At 58.6% G+C, this 17,629-nt stretch overlaps 1 protein-coding gene across 3 annotated transcripts in view; it reads right to left on the bottom strand.

The window, feature by feature from the left end:
• The window catches only part of BSN (bassoon presynaptic cytomatrix protein), a 94,783-nt gene that overhangs the window by 12,779 nt on the left and 64,375 nt on the right, over positions 1 to 17,629 (bottom strand). For 2 of the 3 annotated variants that reach the window (XM_003982229.6, XM_045050194.1), the window contains exons 3-5: positions 15,204 to 16,088; positions 7,534 to 7,980; positions 485 to 7,132 (exon numbers count right to left, since the gene is read on the bottom strand). In XM_003982229.6, coding sequence (XP_003982278.2) covers positions 485 to 7,132; positions 7,534 to 7,980; positions 15,204 to 16,088 — 7,980 coding nt within the window. The remainder of the gene's footprint in view (positions 1 to 484; positions 7,133 to 7,533; positions 7,981 to 15,203; positions 16,089 to 17,629) is intronic. The other variant, XM_045050198.1, reaches the window with a different exon arrangement.

Below are 17,629 nucleotides of genomic sequence, written 5' to 3'. Positions count from 1 at the left end.
GGGATGGACCTTGAATGCTAGGCCAAGGGTCTTGGACTTCCTGTGGGGCCATGGAAGCCAGGCCAGGGATGGGGAGTAGGGAGCAGCCCAGCCAGGTTTATGTTACTGATTTTCTAAGGAAACATCCACGGTAGAGGTTTGGAATGGGAGAGGCCCAGACTGGCGGGGGGACACGGTAGGGACTGGACCAGATATGGGCTGTGAAGAGGCAGTGCTGAGGAGAGGCTGAAGTTTCTAGCAGTGTCTGGATGGGTGGCTGTGGGGGCCAGTGTGTGAGTCTGTATTTGCCCAGATGTCCTTGCCAGGCTGCTGGCTCCACCAGGTGTGCATCAAGGAAGATCCAGTCCTCATCCTCAACTCCTTCCTCTGGGCCTCTGGAGCTGGAGGTGACTCCACCCCCACCCCAGGAGAAACCCCTCCCTGTGGGGCCCCCAGGCTAGACAGAGACCCCTGTCCCACCCTGGACCAGCCCCTGTGCCCATACCTGGCTACCCAGTCCCCCCTGGTGCTGGTAGAGGGAGAACCTCTCTTTGGTAGACTCCTCGGCGGTGGGGCTGAGGGGCTTAGGGTCAGACAAGGACCGCTGCAGGGTCTTCATGGGGCGAGGCAGCGTCTGCTGGCGGAGAGCGCTGTCAGCCGTGAAGTGCTTCTGGGGACTCACGTGAGCCTTGTTCAGCCTCTCACTGGAAGCAAAGGAGGTGTCCAGGAGCCGGTGTGGGGACAGGGGCGAGACCGGTGAGTAGAGGACCTGGGGGGACTTGGGAGGCTGGCGGCTCACGAGCTGTGACAGGGACTCCGGGGGCAGCTGGGCCTGGTATCCAATCTCCAGGGGATCTGGCTTCTTTTTTTCGAATCTGCCGAGGGGCCCTGGGGTGACGATCTGGATGCCAGGCAGGTAGGGGCTGATGGCAGTTGGCCCTACAAGCTGCGGCCCAACCACACCCTGGGCCTGCCCCTCGGGCTCCGTCTGGCAGGCCAGGCTCTCCCCGCGTCCAGTCTTCTCTGGCGCCGAGATGTACCTGACGATCTCCACCTTGGGGTCAGTAGCGGCTGTGATGTGGATGGCTGGAGAGACTCTGGGCAGCTGGTCAGGCTCCGTCTGCACAGAGCAGTCACTGATGGTCTGGATGCCCACGCTGCTCGTGGCCCTCGCAGCAGCGGTTGCAGGGGACGATGAGGCGGCAGCATCATGCTTGCTGTCGGAGCCGGAATCCGAGTGGCGGGAAAGCCGGGACCGGCGGCGGCGCACCGGCTGCTCCCACTCGGCACTGTCCTCGTCATCAGTCTGCACGCTGCAGTCCGCACTCCGCCGCACCCGGCGCCGCCGGCTCAGGAGGTAGCGGCCCTCCCCATCCTCCTCGTCTGTCTGCACGCTGCTGTCTGCAATCCTCCTGACCGCGCAGGGCTCGGGCCCTGACTCTGGCTCGCAGGCGTCCCGCAGGCGAGGCATAGAGTGCCGCTTCTTGAGGCCGCTGCGGCCTGCCTCCCACGGCTCCTCTGTCTGCAGTGACATATCCGAGGCAGAGCTAGGGAGGCCCCGATGCAGCCCGGGCTCCCGAGGCTGCCCAGGCCCCTCCGGCCCTGCCACGGCGATGAAGGCTGTGTGGGTCAGGGGTGGCCAGTACTGGCCATTCTGAGCCAGCTCCGTGGCAGCTGGGGGAGGCCCTCGGCCAGGTGCCTCGCAGGCCACGGGGAAGGGGGTCTTCTGCCGCTGCTTCTGTTCCTCTAGCTGCTGCTGCAGCTGCTGCTGCAGCTGCTGGATCTGCTCCAACTGCAGACGCTGCTGTGCCAGCTGCTCCCTCTGCAGGGCGAACTGGGCCTGCCGTTCCTCCTGTTGCTGCTGCAGCACATGGTGCTTAATGGTCTGCAGCTCCTGCAGCTCCCGCTGCACCAGGAGCTGCTCTTCCTCACGGTGCCGCTGCAGCTCCACCCGCTCCCGCTCCAGCTCCTCCTGCAGCCGCAGTTGCCGCAGCTTCTCCAACTCCACCCGCTCCCGCTCCAGCTGCAGCAGCTGCTCCTGCTGTTTCCGCTGTCGCTCCTCCTGCGCAGCTTCCTCCTTCTCCAGCCCTGGCCGGCTGAGGGCCCCGCTGCCGCCCCCGGGAGCAGCATCTACCTGCGGCTTCTGGCTGGCCAGAGGGGCTGGGGCTGGGGGTGGGGCTGCTACAGCCTCTTTGGCGGCAGCAGGGGTGGCTGTGGAAAGAGGCTCTTCCCGAGCTGCCCCTGTTGGCAGCTCTGGCCTTGGTGGGCCCCCAGCCCCTGGGGCCTTAGCAGCAGCAGGTTTCCCCAGGTACACAGGACCCTCAGCAGGTGGAATGCTGGAAGCAGCGGGGAATCTACTTGGTGCAGGATATCGGTACAGCCCTGTGGGCCCAAGAGGTATCCGGGGGGCAATCACGGGCATGCGTGTCAGGCTGGTGAGCGGCACGGCTGTGACCCCACCCGACACGTAAGGCCTGTACATGCCACGGCGCACCATGGGCCGCAGTACTGAGGCGGGCTGGGTGGTTATGGGCAGTGTTGCAGCAATTGGAGTGTTGATAGTCGAGTAGATCATGCCGTCGGCTGCACGCACGGTGGCTGTGGATGGCAGCAGCTGTCTGACTGCTGTTCCCTGGCCTACCGTAGGCCTGTACTGGGCCAGGTTCCCAGGACTTGGGTGGCCCTCTGGGAAGGTGGGGTTCCCAAGGAGGCCAGGTCTGAGGGGAGCCAGACCCTGGGGAGCGCTGAGCCCAGGCCCGGGCTGGGGCTGATACTGCATGAGGTCAGGGCCACCACCACCACTGCCATGCCGCCCTCCATACTGGTCCATGGAGTTGAGGGCAGCACACATGCGGCTGATCTCACGGGCGGTGGTGGCACTGTACTGGGCCAGACTGGCCTCCTGGAAGCCAGCTGCATCTCCCCGTGGGCCATACCTGTGGTCTGAGTAGATGTTTGACACTGAACTGTAGCGCCTCATGGGAAGTGGGTGAGTCAAAACGTCTGTGGGATGACGCAGGTCTGTGTACGAGCCATACTGCAAGCCCTGCCCAAGGTAGCGTCCATCCACAAAGCCCAGGCTGTAGGAATGCTTCAGCGAGCTGAGATCCACAGCTGAGTCTCGTCCAGGGCCCTGGAAGAGCTGCCCAATCCTGTGGGCATGGTAGTTGAGGCTAGCCTCTGCTAAATTGGTGTCAGACATGGAGGAGTATAGCCTGCCATGGAGGCCCTGTGGGTAGGGCCTCTGTTCCTCGTGGGGCCCAGGCCCCACTACCCCCTGTGCCCGGTAGGTGGGGGGTTCAGGAGGCTCAGGGTCCCGGGGACTGTAGAAGGGGCCGCTGCTCTGGCCAGGTAGGGCAACGTCTGACACACTCTTCTCAGGAGCGCTGGGGGTGGGGTGGAAGGTGCCTGTGCAGCTACTGCCAAAGGGGAACTTGTAGACCATGTCACAGCATGCCATCTGGCTCTCAGGCCTCATCCCAGTGAGGTCCAGGGCACCTGCAGGTTCCTCTGGGAGCAGTGTGGTCACAGTGCCTGCTGTGCCCTCTCCCATCTGCACCACCACTGTGTGTGGCTTCCTGGCACCTGGAGCAGCGTGTGACCGCAGCTCTGCAGGGGCAGCCCGGTGGGGTTCGGCACCAGGCTCTGCCACTGGGCCCGATTTGAGGCCAACACTCTGGGCACTGCCCATCTGAGTGATTAAAACGTCCCTTCTGGCCAGAGGTGCTACCTGGTTGGGCAGGTTATACCTGGCAAACTTGGTCTCCCTAGGTCTTCCACGGGGCCCGCCTCGGTATGGGGCTGTCTGGACGGCCTGCTCTACCTGCTTGACCTGGGCCAGGCACACAGGGCTACCCGCACCCTGACCAAAGTCAAGCCGGCTCTGGAAGGGGTCTCCATAGACCACAGGCTGCTTTTGCTGAGCCATGAGCACAGATGAGGCCATGGTGATGCTCACGGTGGTGGCGGTGCTGAGGAAGGCATGGGTCTGCTCCTGGGCATTGAGGTTGATGACCAAAGGCTGTACAGCAGTCGACTGCCGTCCTGGGATTGGATCCAGGGCAAGGCCGTACTTCCTCGCTTCCACGGCAAGAGAGGTCAGGTCCATGCCCTGGTCAGTAAGGATGATAGGAGTAGGCTTGACAGCTGTGCGAAGGTCTACCACGGCACTGCCTGGAGGCCTAGGGCCTGGCTCCACCCTAGACGTTCCAGGGACAGAGGAGATCCGGCACAGGGAGATGTTCTCAGCAGGGAGGGCGCCCCAGCCATAGACTGCCAAGGGCCCATCCGCGCCAGCACTGGGTGCCCGCGGGAAGCCAGGTGGCCCAGGTGGCTCTGGGGGCAGCTGGGACATACTCGGAGGTGTTGTCTGGCTATAGCTGTGGGTGGTGGGCTGGGTGTCAGTGGGCGAACACACTGGGGAGGTGGAGGCACTGGCATGTACCATCCTGGTCTGGCTGGAGGCATCTGATGCCAGAGTGATGACCATGAAAGGGGCCTCCTGAGAGGGCTGCTGCCACACCAGGCGAGGTGTGCTGGGCCGGTGTGGCGTTTGTGTGCCCTGAGCCACCATGGGTGTTGGGGTCGGGGCACCAGGGCTCCGAGGCATGTCCGAGGCAGGGGTCGGGCTTGGCGTCTGTGTAGAGAACTCGGCTGTGGCCCTTGGGCCCAGCTTGCCAGGGGAGAATGTGGGACTCTCTGAAGGAGAAGATGGAGAGAGAGGTGGGCTGGAGCCTGCGAAGTAGGAATACCCCCGGGAGGCCTTGTGGGGGCCGCTCTCGCCATCACTCACACTCAGGGGCTTGTCTCTGGCAGCCCGTCCACTGGCAGTGGCGCCACTGAGGGCCTGGGGTATCTCCTCAGTTTGGGACCCGTAGTTCGCAGTGGCTGGGCTCTGTCCATAGCTGTGGCCTACAGCAGACGGTGAAGGGCTGCGCTCAGAGCCTGCTGGGGAGGTTGGAGTCATATAACCTCGTGACAGGCTGGCTGGACAAGGAGCCACAGCTGTGGTGGCTGGGGTGCCAGGGCCCTGGGAAAAGGATATGCCTACCTCCTTGGAGGCAGAGCTGGGGGAGGCAGGAGAGCTGTGAAGCTTGAGGGGGTCCTGAGGCTCCTTTGCAAAATGCTGAGTAACACGGACATCAGGAATGACTCGGCCACCACTGCTATCTGAGGAGGTGGAGGTGGAGAAGGACACAGGGGCAGCCAGCTGGGTGGGACTGGTACCAGGGGTGAGTGGGCCGCCATTTTGCTTCATTGGGTCCATGTACGCACTGTCGGCATTCAGAAACTGCTTCTCCTTCTTCTTGTCCTCCACAAAGGCCAAGTCCCGGGAGGAGGCCTGCCGCATGCGGGCAATGCTCTGTGATGTCTGAAGGATCTCCTCATACACGGCTGTCCCCAGGCTGGCCGGTGTGCCCTCAGGGGCAGGCTGTGCAGCCCTGCCATAGTCCTGGTCGGGGGTGTCCTGGTACTCAAAGGCACCCTGGCTCCGGGTACCAGTGGGCTGAGAGGGGCCACCTGCCACCTGGCCCTGTTGCCGCTGGAGCAGCTCGGCCTTGCGCATCATCTCCTCATAGGCCTCCTCTGCGCTCTTCAGGGGCCGGCTGGAGCTGGGAGTGGTGGAGCTGCCTGAGGGCGTCTCAGTTGGCGAGTAGAGGGACATGAAGGTGGGCAGGTTGTACTCACTGCCTGACTTGTAGAGCCGGGTGGGGCCGCCATCCAGGGCTTCAGCCTCCGAGTCAAGGGAAGGGGAGGGCGAGTACTCGGAGCAGGAGGAGCGATGGAGCTCCTCCATCTCAGCTGCCTGCCTCAGCTCCTCAGTCGGGGAGGCATCCTCGATGGGGGACAGGTTGCTCGGGGGGGTCTTGGAGCGCTCGCGCCGCCGCTGGGCCCGCAGTTCTTCCTTGTCTCGCCGTGTCTTGCGGGCCGTGCTGCGGATACGCTGCTGTTCCACCTCCCGCATCTTCTCCTGCTCCCGTAGCAGCTCCTCCTCCTCCCGCAGCTCCTCCTCCTCCGAGGAGTCCTCGATGGTGGGCAGCAGGGGCCCATGTGAGCGGTGCCGAGCCTTGCGCTGCTGCTTTGCTTCTTCTAGTCGCTGCCGGCGGCTGGGGCTGCTATCACTGTCCTCCTCCAGGGAGGACAGGGAGGTGGGAGAGGTGCCCGAAGTGTAGCTGGGTGTGGAGGCAGGCAGTGTGGAGGAGTGCTCCCCACGGGAGCGGTCCTCTGGCGAGCCTGTCAGGCTCTCCATTTCCAGCTCCGGCTCCCGCTCCAGGCTGGGGTCGGGACCTTGGCCCAGGTCCAGCTCATGGCCATAGCTGCCCGTGCTATTAAGCTCAATGGTCTTGAAGCGGCGGAGCCCCCCCTGTAGGGCCCCAGTGCCATCGCTGGCCTCGGCTGGGCCTCCCTCAGAGAGCAGCTCCTCGTAGCCTGTGGTGGCGTTATGCGGCAGACGTCTCTTGGGCAGCACTGCTGGGTCTTGGCTGGGCTCAGGCCGGGGCCTGGGGCCACCCTTCTGGGTGCCATGTTTGGCCAGGCCATGCCCAGAGGGGGCAACGTCATCCTCTTCCAGGTTGTCTTCTTCGGCGCTCATCTCCAGTATCTGTCGTCGCATGAACTCCTCGTCGGTCAGTTCTGCTGCCCGGGCTGGGGGCTGGGGTGGGAGAGGGGACAGGCCACCCTCACTGCTGTCCTCCACATAGTCGTGCCTCAACTGGCTGCCAAAGTCATCTGATGACTCGGCTGTGTCCTGCTGCTCCCTCTGGCGCCCCCACTCCAGAGAGTCTTCCTCCTCCTCCAAGATATCCTCCAGTTCCTCATCGGAGTCATAGGCCTCAGGCATGATGGACAAGGAGTGGGGCCTCCGTTTCTGCTCCTCACCACTGCTCCTGGGTGGCTTGCTCTGCTCGCCCCTGGGGGCTGGGCCCTGGGCCTCCAGCGAAGGCCGCAGGCTGCTCCCCACCTTGTGAAGCTCAGAGGGGCTGGGCGGGCGAGGCCCTGTCACCCCTGCGCTGTCCAGCTGCTCTACCTCCTGCTGTACAACGCCTGTGATCTCGCTCTGGGAGCTGGAGATGCCGTCGGACGAATAGCCTGTGTCACTGAGGCTCTGTGGGCTCCGAGACAGGTCCTGAGAATAAGTCTTGCCTGCCAGCTCCTGCAGCAGGGTGAGAAGCAGACACTGACTCCCCATGGCAGACAGCTCACTGGAGAAGCCCAGCCCTCTCTGTCAATCCCAGGGCCCTGAGGAAGGGGTCCTCCACCTCCCAGGGGAGGGCCCACCACCTTCCATTTCTCTGGCCTTAAAAACCCCCAAGCAGCCCTAGATTCTCAAAGAGAAGCTTTATTAGATCTAATGGTAGCAAAATCCACCCAAACATTCAACCAAGTGCCAGACATAGGACCAGCCTACAACTCATAGGCTCCAGGCCCACTAGGGTCTCATCCAGGCATCCCTTACCACCTCTGTGGCCCCAAGGGACCTGCTCCAGGAACCAAGCCCTTCTCTAGACCATCCCACCTGAGAGCTAAGGTCCCTGGGAAGTGAATGGGACTGACCTCTGCCTCCCCACCCTTGGGGGCTTCTGGAACAGCCTTGACGACAGGCGTGGCAGGTTCAGTCCTCCGGGTCCCCGTCTTTGCTTTAGGAGTCCCAGGGGGCAGGGTAGTCTCCGGAGGTGGTTTCGGCCCAGGCTCGGCTTTAGCTGGGATTCCTGTCTTCTTTTCCTGGGCACTGCTCAGGGTCCTGCTAGGTTCAGAAGCCTTGAGGGGCTTGGCCTGGGGGCTGGCCTTGGTGGGCAGGGGACTGGCCTTGGCAGGCAGGGGGCCCGATGGCTGGCCCAGCCCCTGTGGCCCTTTCTGCTTCAGAGGGGCTGCTCCAGCTGCACGGAGAGGGGCCCCCGAGGGGGGCTGCTGTGAGGTGGGCAGCGGCAGGGGGGTCGGCTCTCCCAGGCTGCCCTCTAGTAGCCGCTTAGTTTGGCAGTTGAGACAGAGCCACTCGGTTTTCTGTAAGGAAATGGGAGGGGAGGGGGTTGATGAAAATCACAAAGACACTGAAGTACTCAAAGAGTATTTCTATGACTATTTCTGTAAGTGTAAGCAGGAGAAAGTTTTCTAAAGCATGACCCCAAAGGCACAAGGAGAAAATGACTAATAGATTTGTTGCCCCCAAATGACAGACTTCCCCATCCTTCAGACTTCAAATGATAAACCAAAAAGAAGGATCTCTTCTTTACCCTGTAGAGAGCTTTTTCACCTGGCAAGAAAAGGAGGAGACCTGCAGGGGAGGGGAGGCTACAGGTAGCACATGAGTCTGGAGAAGAGGGGGAGTTGGTGTGGAGTCCATCAGTCCAGAGCCCATGCAAACCAGGAGTAGCCTCAGACAGGGAGCGCCTCCTAGGTGCCCAGCTCCTCCCTGGCCTCCTAACCCTCAGGCCTCAGACACCATCCTCCCCACACTCTTCCCAAGTAAGGGCTGTGCTGGGAGGCCACAGGCTCCTGGGGCCAGGGGAGGCATCTGAAAGAAGCCCTGCTGGGAGGATGGGGCCAAGCAGTCCCCTCTGCTTATACCCCCCAGCCCAAGTCACCTTGTCCAAGGCCAGCAAAGACCCTCAGGTGGAAGCCTCCTCCTGCCCCCAGGGCTCTGGACTGTTCCGATGGGGACTGTGTGTGATGGCACTTAGACCAAGGGCCCTGCTTCCTCCAGATCTGGGTGGGGAACAAACACTCAACCATCAGTCCACTACTCTCAGGGTAATCCCCTCTGTCAGGTTCAGTGCTGGGGACTGGAGACACAGCCATGATTAAGACAGACACAGGGGCTGGCATGTAGCCTTCCTGGAGACCACAGCCCCAAACTGGTCATCCAAGTATGACGTGGATATCAGCGGCAAAGTTCCTAGAACACTAGAAACCAAGTCTACTTCCCCAGCTCCAGCTGTCTGCACAGGAGTGAGGTCTGAACATCCCAGGCCCTGCATCGGTGATTCCTGCAGCAGGTCAGAGGCTGACAGGGGCGTGTCTCCCAGGAACTTCCTCCAGAGTCAGGGCTCTTCCTTGGCAAGACTGGAAGCCCCACCCTGGCCCACAGAGTGAGGTGGAAAAGAGGATAACCACACACTTATGTCTGCTCTCACCCTGGAGGAGGGGGAAGAGCCTTGGTACTCTGACCCTCCTGCTGCTGGTCCTCTCAGGTGCCCAGACACTCAGATTCCTACTAGCAGCTTGGTCACTAGGATGGGCCATTAGGAGAACCACAAGACCCAGAACCACAGGATCACAGAGCCAGAAGACAGGGCAAGGAGGTAGCCTGTAGCCCTCGCCAGCCTAAAGTGGGCTGGCAGCCTCAGCACCCTTACTTCACACACTGCCCTGTGACCATGTCAGACCCTAGCACATGTGGCAGATCCTTGGATCTGTACTCCCACAGTACCCCCAGAGTGCCTGCCCTCAGCCTGGTATCCTCAGGCCACCATGGCAGATGCCATATCAATGATTCTGCCCTGGTTTCCTGCCCGCAGGGCTACATACCACATCTCTGCCCTGGGCGCCAGCAGAGGCCAGACCAGGCAGGTGGCAGGCCCTTGGTGTGTGTTAAGGATAGGCCTGATCCACAGGCTTGTTACTCAGAGCCTTGAGATTGCTGAGACTGGAGCTCTGACTCTGCCCTGAGGCCCAATCCTACACACAGCCCCTAAGCAGAGGGGCCCAGCTATGGAGGGTGACCCTTCAGAGGTCCTACATCTACTCACCCTGTTCCCTGGCCCTAGCACCACGACTAACTCCCTTTGACCTTATCTGGTCCTCTATGCATTCCTGACACAAACCCCTATGAAGCAATGGGTACTGGCTACTTGTTGGGTCTTGGGCTCACTTGGCTTAGTCACCCCTAGAGGTGCCTGGGGAGAATGCTAGGCAGGCTGAGCTCAAGCCCTGAGATGGGGCACGGAAGAGCACAGATGCTCAGCCTGAGCCCAGAGCCCACAATGCCTCTAACATCACCTAGGGACACAGTGGAAATCCCCCCACCTCAAAGAGGATTATGACATGACAAAAAGACCCTGGAGACATAAGAGGGGTGTAGGCAGAGGCCAAGAGAGTTCTGGAAATGAGAAAAGCCCCCCAGGATCAGCATGATGGGGTTAGGATCTGGGCCCAGACCAGGGGCTGGCCTATGGCAACACTGTTCTGGCTCCACTTTGGGACCCTGCACACAGCCATTCCAGCTTAGGCCTCTCGAGGTCAGATCACCTTCCCTGGCTCACCTTAAGGGCTTGACCCCTGCCTCTGGCCTGCAGACCCCACCCCAGAAGCAACAGTCCCAGTGAAGCAGTGCCAGTGAAGGGCACCTTGGAAAGATGCTCTGGATGGAGGAGGCAGACCTAATGCCAAGTGTTCAAAGCCAGCCTGTGTGGCAGCCTGCTTACCTGAGCCCAGAGGCCCAGCCCTCAGCAGAGCATGTCACCTGTGGTCACATGCTCCACAGGGTTTTGTTCCTTCCCACGCTTATTCATAGAGACAGCCAGGCTGCAGAACGGGCTGCCCAGTTGGGCCTCTTGCTCCTGGCTCTGCTATAACAGGCGGCCAGGGAGGGAGGGAAGGCAGGCAGGGGGAGGCATGTGAGGTAAGGGCTAAAAATAAACACTGGACCTGGCTGCTGGAGGCCCTTTGCCAGCTCTCTGGGAGCGGGGAGAAGGGTGCAGGGCACTGGGGCCTGTTCGGGTGGAGTCTGAGGAGACTTGGCACAGACCTAAGTTTCTGGAGAATGGGGATGGGGTAGGAGGCTGGCCATGAGGAGGTTCTATGCCTGAGGGCTGGAACACAGGTCCTGATTTCTTTATTCACTCAGTTCTTTTTTTTTTTTTTTTTTTTAATTTAAAAAAAAATTTCTTCTTAAGAGAGGGAGACAGAGCACGAGCAGGAGAGGGGCAGAGAAAGAGAGGGAGTCACAGAATCTGAAGCAATTTCCAGGCTCTGAGCTGTCAGCACAGAGTCTGATGCAGGGTTCAAACCCACCAACCATAAGATCATGATCTAAGCTGGCTTAACTGACTGAGCCACCTAGGCGCCCTTTTATTCACTCAGTTCTCATCTCTGCCCCCTGACAGCATGCCCTCCCTCACCCCACCCCCTGCTCATTCATTCCATTTTTCCCCTTGTTCGTTCATTCACTCATCCATGTTTATTCCCTCATTCATTCATTTACCTGTACACCCTTTCTTGTACTCTCCCAACCCTGCCCCCAGCCAGCCCCAGGGAGCTACTACTTTCTCTTCCCCTTTGCCTGACCCCTTGGCAAGTGGGCAGGGGATGGTCTGGGACTTAGGAATGGACAGTGGGACACTTGATGACCACTTCTGCCTTGCCTCCCTCTGTCCAGTTCCTTTCTGGGGGCAGCTAGGAATGCCCCAGGGTAAGCACCACCTAATGGTGGGAGATGGGGTCAAGGTGAAGAAGGGGAAGTGAGTTGGTGGAGTACTCCACGGGTGGATGAGCCCTGCTGCCTTCCAGGATCACTGGCTACTGTGCCTCAAGGGCCAAGGTTGCCCAGTGAGGCTGCAATGCATGTTGGGCATCCTTCTTGCACTGCCTGCCATTGTCTGAATGACCCTGCAGAACACAATCTCTGTGTATGTGGAGCTGGCCTGTGTCAGTCTGATCACGTGACACCAGCCTGACCAACAGCCCATGGCCAGCTGCTGGGCCCAACATACCCCCAGCCTCACTGCAAGACCAGGGGCAGTAGATGAGAAATTCAGAGAAAGGATGCCTGGACATAAAGGGCCCAATAGGCATGGCCAGACCCTGGACTATAGGCATGGCTGTCACTGGTGCTGCCGTTCTCCTGATGCTATGACCCTGCCCCATCCTGTCTCTGGACATCCTTAAGCTTCTCCTTTTTGGGCCTCTGCCTCCAATAAGAGGAATCCTCTCTGATATCCCCAACATATTTCTTTCTGGCTGGGCTGTGCTCTCCTCACGCTCCAGTACCAAATGTGTCCATTCCCCATGGGGCATCCTTCATGAGACCAGGGTCTTACACTGGCCACAGGATTGATTCACACTCAGATAGTTGGGGGCCAGAGGAGACTCTTTCTTCCCTGCATAGAGACTCCCTGTTAGGACATGCTGGTTCCAATCTGGCTGTGTGTTGGACCTTGCCTAAGTATCTGAAGTATGGCATCTCAACTAGTTCTCCCAGAAACCTAAGAGGGAGTGCTATCACCCCCATTCCACACGGAGGAGACAGGGCTTCCTGAGACCACTATTGCCAGAGGCAGCTGCTGGCCTCTCACTTGGTGCCCCCGATGCAACCCCTTCCCCAAATAAGCCCAGCCCAGCCCCGCATATCACAGGTGCCGGGCCCTTTCCCCAGGGAGGCCCAACTTCTCAAGGGTATGGCTGGTATTTTGGCAATTCTAATAAGATCAGAAACTGGTGGTGTTACTGTAACATTTCCAATTCCACTAATTTCTTCACAAACTCTATTTTGAACTGAAAGCCAATTAAAAATTAAGCCAGAGGGTACTATTATCCTTCAAAAGATAAATAGGTAAAAAAAATTTGGAATCAACAACTCTTAATTATGAAATGACTCACTAAATAGCACTATGGTTATTTTTTCAGAGGGAATTTCAGAGCAAAAAGGGATCTAGTTTTACTGCTTCCTTCATTGTATGCTCTGGACTCCCTGTCTAGGAAGAAGGTAAAAGGTTTTATAGCTCCAAGATGTTGAGGAAAATCCCCAACCTAGCAGCCCAGACAGTTGACTCTCATCTTAGGTGGAGTCACAGCAGGTCTAACAGGCCTGTGGGGAAGTGGCAGTGGGACTGCCCTGGTCCATCCCTCCCTCAAGTTCCCGGCCTACATGTAGACAGGGTCCCTCTGGCTCACATTGTACACAGAGACACACAGTTATCCTGAGCCTGGCGGGCTGGACTCAGTTAGCAAGGTGTGGGAGAGACAGTAGGTCTCTCACACAAAGTAGGTCATAGGGAAGCACACAATTGCACCGAATGTCAAGTAGCCATTTGCTGAGGTGAGATCAAAGACGGTCCATGGCCTGGTTACAGTGAAGAAAAGCAACGGTGGTACCGGGAACCACAGGAGGGGGGCATCATGGCTGTCTACTCACACATTCCCCAGGACCCCTCTGGGGACAGCTGCATTAATAAGCAGAGCCATAAGGAGAAAGGAGTTGGAGAAGCTGGGCTACCCTCTGATTGTTATTAGGAGCAAGAGACCCCGGGGTGGGGAGGCACTAAACACCCAGAAGTTTGCTGTCAGGCCCATGGAACCCATCAGATCCTGTGGTGACAAGGGTGGTTCTGGCCAAGGAAGTGGCAGTGGGGCAGGACATGGAGACAGCAGGACATGGAGGAGGTAGGGCATGGGGGCAATGTTGGCTATCAAGAAGTTGGCCAAGGAAGTGGCAGTGGGGCAGGACATGGAGACAGCAGGACATGGAGGGGGTAGGGCAGGGGGCAATGTTGGCTATCAAGAAGCAGAAGCTCTGGAACCCAGGAAGGTGACAACCAAATGGCTAAGGAGAGGCTTGGATCAGAATCCAGATGCTCATCCAAGAGTCAGCACGTGACTGAGACATGTTTGGGCAGAATCAGCACTTCCTCTGGCCTGGCCCAGGGGCTGCTGGAAGGAGTTGTCAGGAACATTTACACTCTTGAACTGAGACAGTTTTCCCCTTCTCTCTGTGCATGTCTTGCTGAGTGAGGAAATGTGGGCCAGGAGGTCTCTCAGGGACAAGGGTCCCCAGGCTGCACCACCTCAGTAGTCCAACAGGGCTCACAGTCCCTCAGGATCAGGGTGCCCCACTCAACTGACAGCCAGTGTGTGCCTGGTAGTCTCTGGACTGGAGCTCCTCTGACTCTCTGGTGGCCCCTTAGTGGCCCCTCCCCACCCTAGTCAGTCAGGCCAACTGTCCTCCAGTGAGCCCTTGGATCTAAGGAGATAGGTGGCAGTATGGGGCCTCGAGGGCCACATGGGCATCATGTGAGGAGGTCACTTTTCTTGCTTAGCGCTGCCTCTTTCTGCATGTTGGAAAATATGGCCTGTGACAGCCAAAGCAGTCTTCTTTACCACAGTGGGCTGCTCCAGTGGAGGCCTGACTCAAAGCAAATCAGAACAAGGTGCCAGAGACTCCCTGCCCCACCACTGACCGTGCATGGCTCTGCCTAGAATCCCCAAGGGCTCAGGTGGCTGCCTGTGTCCAGGAGGAAGGGCTTTGGCTTGATCATCTCCTGATGTGACATAGCTGGGGGTGTATCTGTCTGTTAAGATGAGCCAATCATTCATCTTGACCCTAAGGGCATTTAAGGGAATGGGACACACCAGCTATGCCCAAGGCAGCCAAGGTAGGGTTCACATGGATGGCCCTGTGGGCAGGGCAGAGTGAGTAAGGGGAGGAGCAGAAGCAGCCTCCAGGCCCAGGCTCATCCAACTCTGCCCAGGTACCTCTGTATCTTCTGAGCCTGCCAGGTGGGCTCCAAGCTTTGAGAGAACACTGGGCCTCCTATTCTTTTCTATCCAGCTCTGCACAGCGCCCAGAACCCTTCCCTGGAGCAAGGATGCAGAGAGATAGGCCCTAACCCCAGAACTCTCTCAAACTTCCCTAGGGGTAAAAAGAACATCCCTGAGCATCCCCACATGCAGCCCCAGGAAGAACTAGGCCCAGCCAAAGGAAAATATGTGGCCCAAAGACTAGCTCTGACAAGTAGACGTCAATACCCATGACCTCAGAAGAGGGGATGGAGGGAGGATACCACCTGGCTGGAGCCTGGGGCAATGGGGCATAGCCCTGGGCCTAACAGCCCTTCAACCCCCTGTGTGGGTCATAGACGGAGGGCAGGGTGGGACCTCAGGTTCTTCCCACCTGAGCAGGGGAGGTTGGCATCTTCCATCCAGGCCATGCCCAGGATAGCTGGGAATGAGGAGGCCAGTTCAGGGTGCTCTGAGCCTAGCTACCTCTAGGACTGGCCTCAGGGCACCGGTTAGCCAGTCAGAGGCAGCGGGCACCATTACCCCATCCGCTGTGCCAGTTAGTTTTCTGAGAAGAACAACAAGCCTGGGGCAGGGATAGAAAAGGGAGTACAGCCCCTCGGTACCTGTGTAGGGGCCCCACAAGTGCTGAAGGCCTGGCTCTCTGTAGCCCTTTCTGGCTCCCATGCCTCCCAGGCCCCCCATTACTCCAGGTCTTGGTCCAGCTCTCTTACCTCTACCAGGTGGGGCGTTGGGTTGAAGCCACACAGGTTGCACACCTGGAGCTTGCAGGTGGTGCAGGTGTTATAGTTGGCTGGGCCCTTGCTGCCCACGTTGAGCTCAGCTTGGCACAGTGGGCAAGTGGCCCTTTCCTTCGGCGTGGTCTTTGGCTTGGCAGTAGCCTTGGTCGCTGCCTGGTGTTCCACTCTGCCATGTTTTGGACTGGTTGTTCCCCCAGTTCTTGCCAGGGCTCCAGGCCCCGATCCAGGACCTGGTCTGGCTCCAGGCTCAGTTTTGGCTCCAGGTGCTGGCCCAGGCCCAGGTCCTGAGCCTGGGGGTCTTGGGCCAGCCTCCTTGCTGGCATCACTGAAGACAATCTTAGGTGGCCCTTTGCTGGGAGCCACTTGGCCCTGGGGCTCAGCCTCGGGCTGCACAGACATGAGGGTACTCGCCTGGGTCAGCAGTGATGCTCCAAGGCCAAAGAGCTTCCCAGTGAGGCCCTCCTGGGTCTGCTCAGCAGCACCAGGCCCAGAGGGCACTGTGGTGGCACTTTTGGCCAGGGCCTCTCCTGCAGGTGGCCTGGGATCCGCTGTGGAAGGCTTGATGGGGAGAGGAGGCTGAGGAGACGCCCTCCCCACCTCTGGAGGGGCAGCTGCTTGGGCAGACCCCGGCACTGAGGTGGCCCTGGATGTCTCAGCCTGGCGGAGGCCTGGCTGTGGTGCCCCTGGGCCCTGCGATCTCTCTTGCTCCGGCTTCCCCAGGGGCTGTTTGGCTGGGGACTGGGCAGGAGACAGGGCCGGGGAGTGCAGTTGCTGCTGGCTCTTGGAGCGAGGCGCAGTGGTCATGTCCATCCCCAGAGCCCTCTGCATCTGGCAGTTCAGACAGAGCCACTCCTTCACCTGAGGAGGAAGTATCATGGTCATCGGGGTGGTCGGGACTGACAGTGCCCATAGCTCAGGTGGCTGCAGGCCCCCCAGCAGCCAGGGCCAGCTCCAAGCATAGGCAGGAGCAGCAAGCACCACTCAGGTGTTTCTGGGCTGCCAGGAGGCAAAGCTGAAGGGGCTGATGGCACCTGCCCTGACCTCTGGGAGCTGCCAGCTGCCTGGGGCAGAACAGGGGCAGTCACACACACTCCCCACCCCCCAACCACCAATCTGCTGCCTGCCAGACTCTCCTGCTCAAGAGTCTTCCCCGCCACCCACTGGCTGTACCTCTGATCTGTGTACATTATTCCATCTCCATGCCCTGCCTCACCAATGACCCCAAAAGCCTCCAATTGGTCACTCTCTTTCCCCTGCTGCCTGTTTTGGGCCATTTCCAGACAGCAGCCAGAGTGATCTTTTAAACCAGGAAGAAAAGGATGGCCTTAGTACAGTGCCTGGTATGCAACAGATATTCAATTAAAAACTTGCAGAATGAATTAATAAGTGAAAAGTAACAGGAGGGAGAGGGAGGCATAGAAAAGAAAAGAAACCGGGGCACCTGGGTGGCCCAGTCGGTTAAATGTCCAACTTCAGCTCAGGCCATGATCTCATAGCTCATGAGTTTGAGCCCCACATCAGGCTCTGCACTGACAGCTCAGAGCCTGGAACCTACTTCGGATTCTGGGTCTCCCTCTCTCTCTGCCCCTCCCCGGCTCATGCTTGGTCTCTCTCTCTCTCTCTCTCTCTCTCTCTCTCTCTCTCTCTCTTTCAGAAATAAACGTGTTTTTTTTTTTTTTTTTTTAATTTCCTCCCTGTCCTGGAGGAGCTTAGAGTCTAGCTGAGGACACAAGATATACATGAACAATCTTGAGAGCAAAATAATGCAATGTAAGTGATGATGTAAGTAGAATGAAAAAGTTTCCTTAAGCAAGACACATTTTTTAAGAAAATGGGATAATCTGTGCCTCCAAAACAAAAAATCGTGTGCTGCTATTTATGTGATGGACATGTAGTTTCTCTCTGCATCAACCCCTTCCCTGAATAAAGTGAGCGCATGACTCAGGTTGGGCCAATCACTGGTTTCAGCAAGGGGCGCAGGGACAGGTATGTGACCTTGCAAACAGGGCTGATCAGAGCCCTTGGTAAATGAACAATAGAAGAAAGAGGGGCTTTTTTCCTTTGGGATTACTCATAGAGAAAAGTAGCCTTAGAGTGGCCAGCAGCCCTCTTTCCCCACATGCAGCGAGATGCTAAGGATAACATCAATAGACAGTCAGAAGCGGACCAAGGTAAGGAGAGAGGAGCAGATCTGAAGAGTTCATTTAATTCCCTGGATTCAGCTATACCTTAAGTCTGCCCTTGGACTTCCAGGTGCATGAGCCAATAATATTTTTCTCTCAAAAAATCTACATACAAACCAGAGCCTATCAATTACAGGCTCAAATCCCTTAGTGGATTCCCATCATGTGTGCCATGGGAACACACCAGGGCCCATAAGATCCCACAATCTACTCCAG

Source organism: Felis catus, chromosome A2 (genome assembly GCF_018350175.1).
Source record: "Felis catus isolate Fca126 chromosome A2, F.catus_Fca126_mat1.0, whole genome shotgun sequence".
NCBI classification, from domain to species: Eukaryota; Metazoa; Chordata; class Mammalia; order Carnivora; family Felidae; genus Felis; species Felis catus.
Note: the sequence above shows the minus strand (reverse complement) of the source record. Positions and strands in the feature narration are given on the sequence as shown.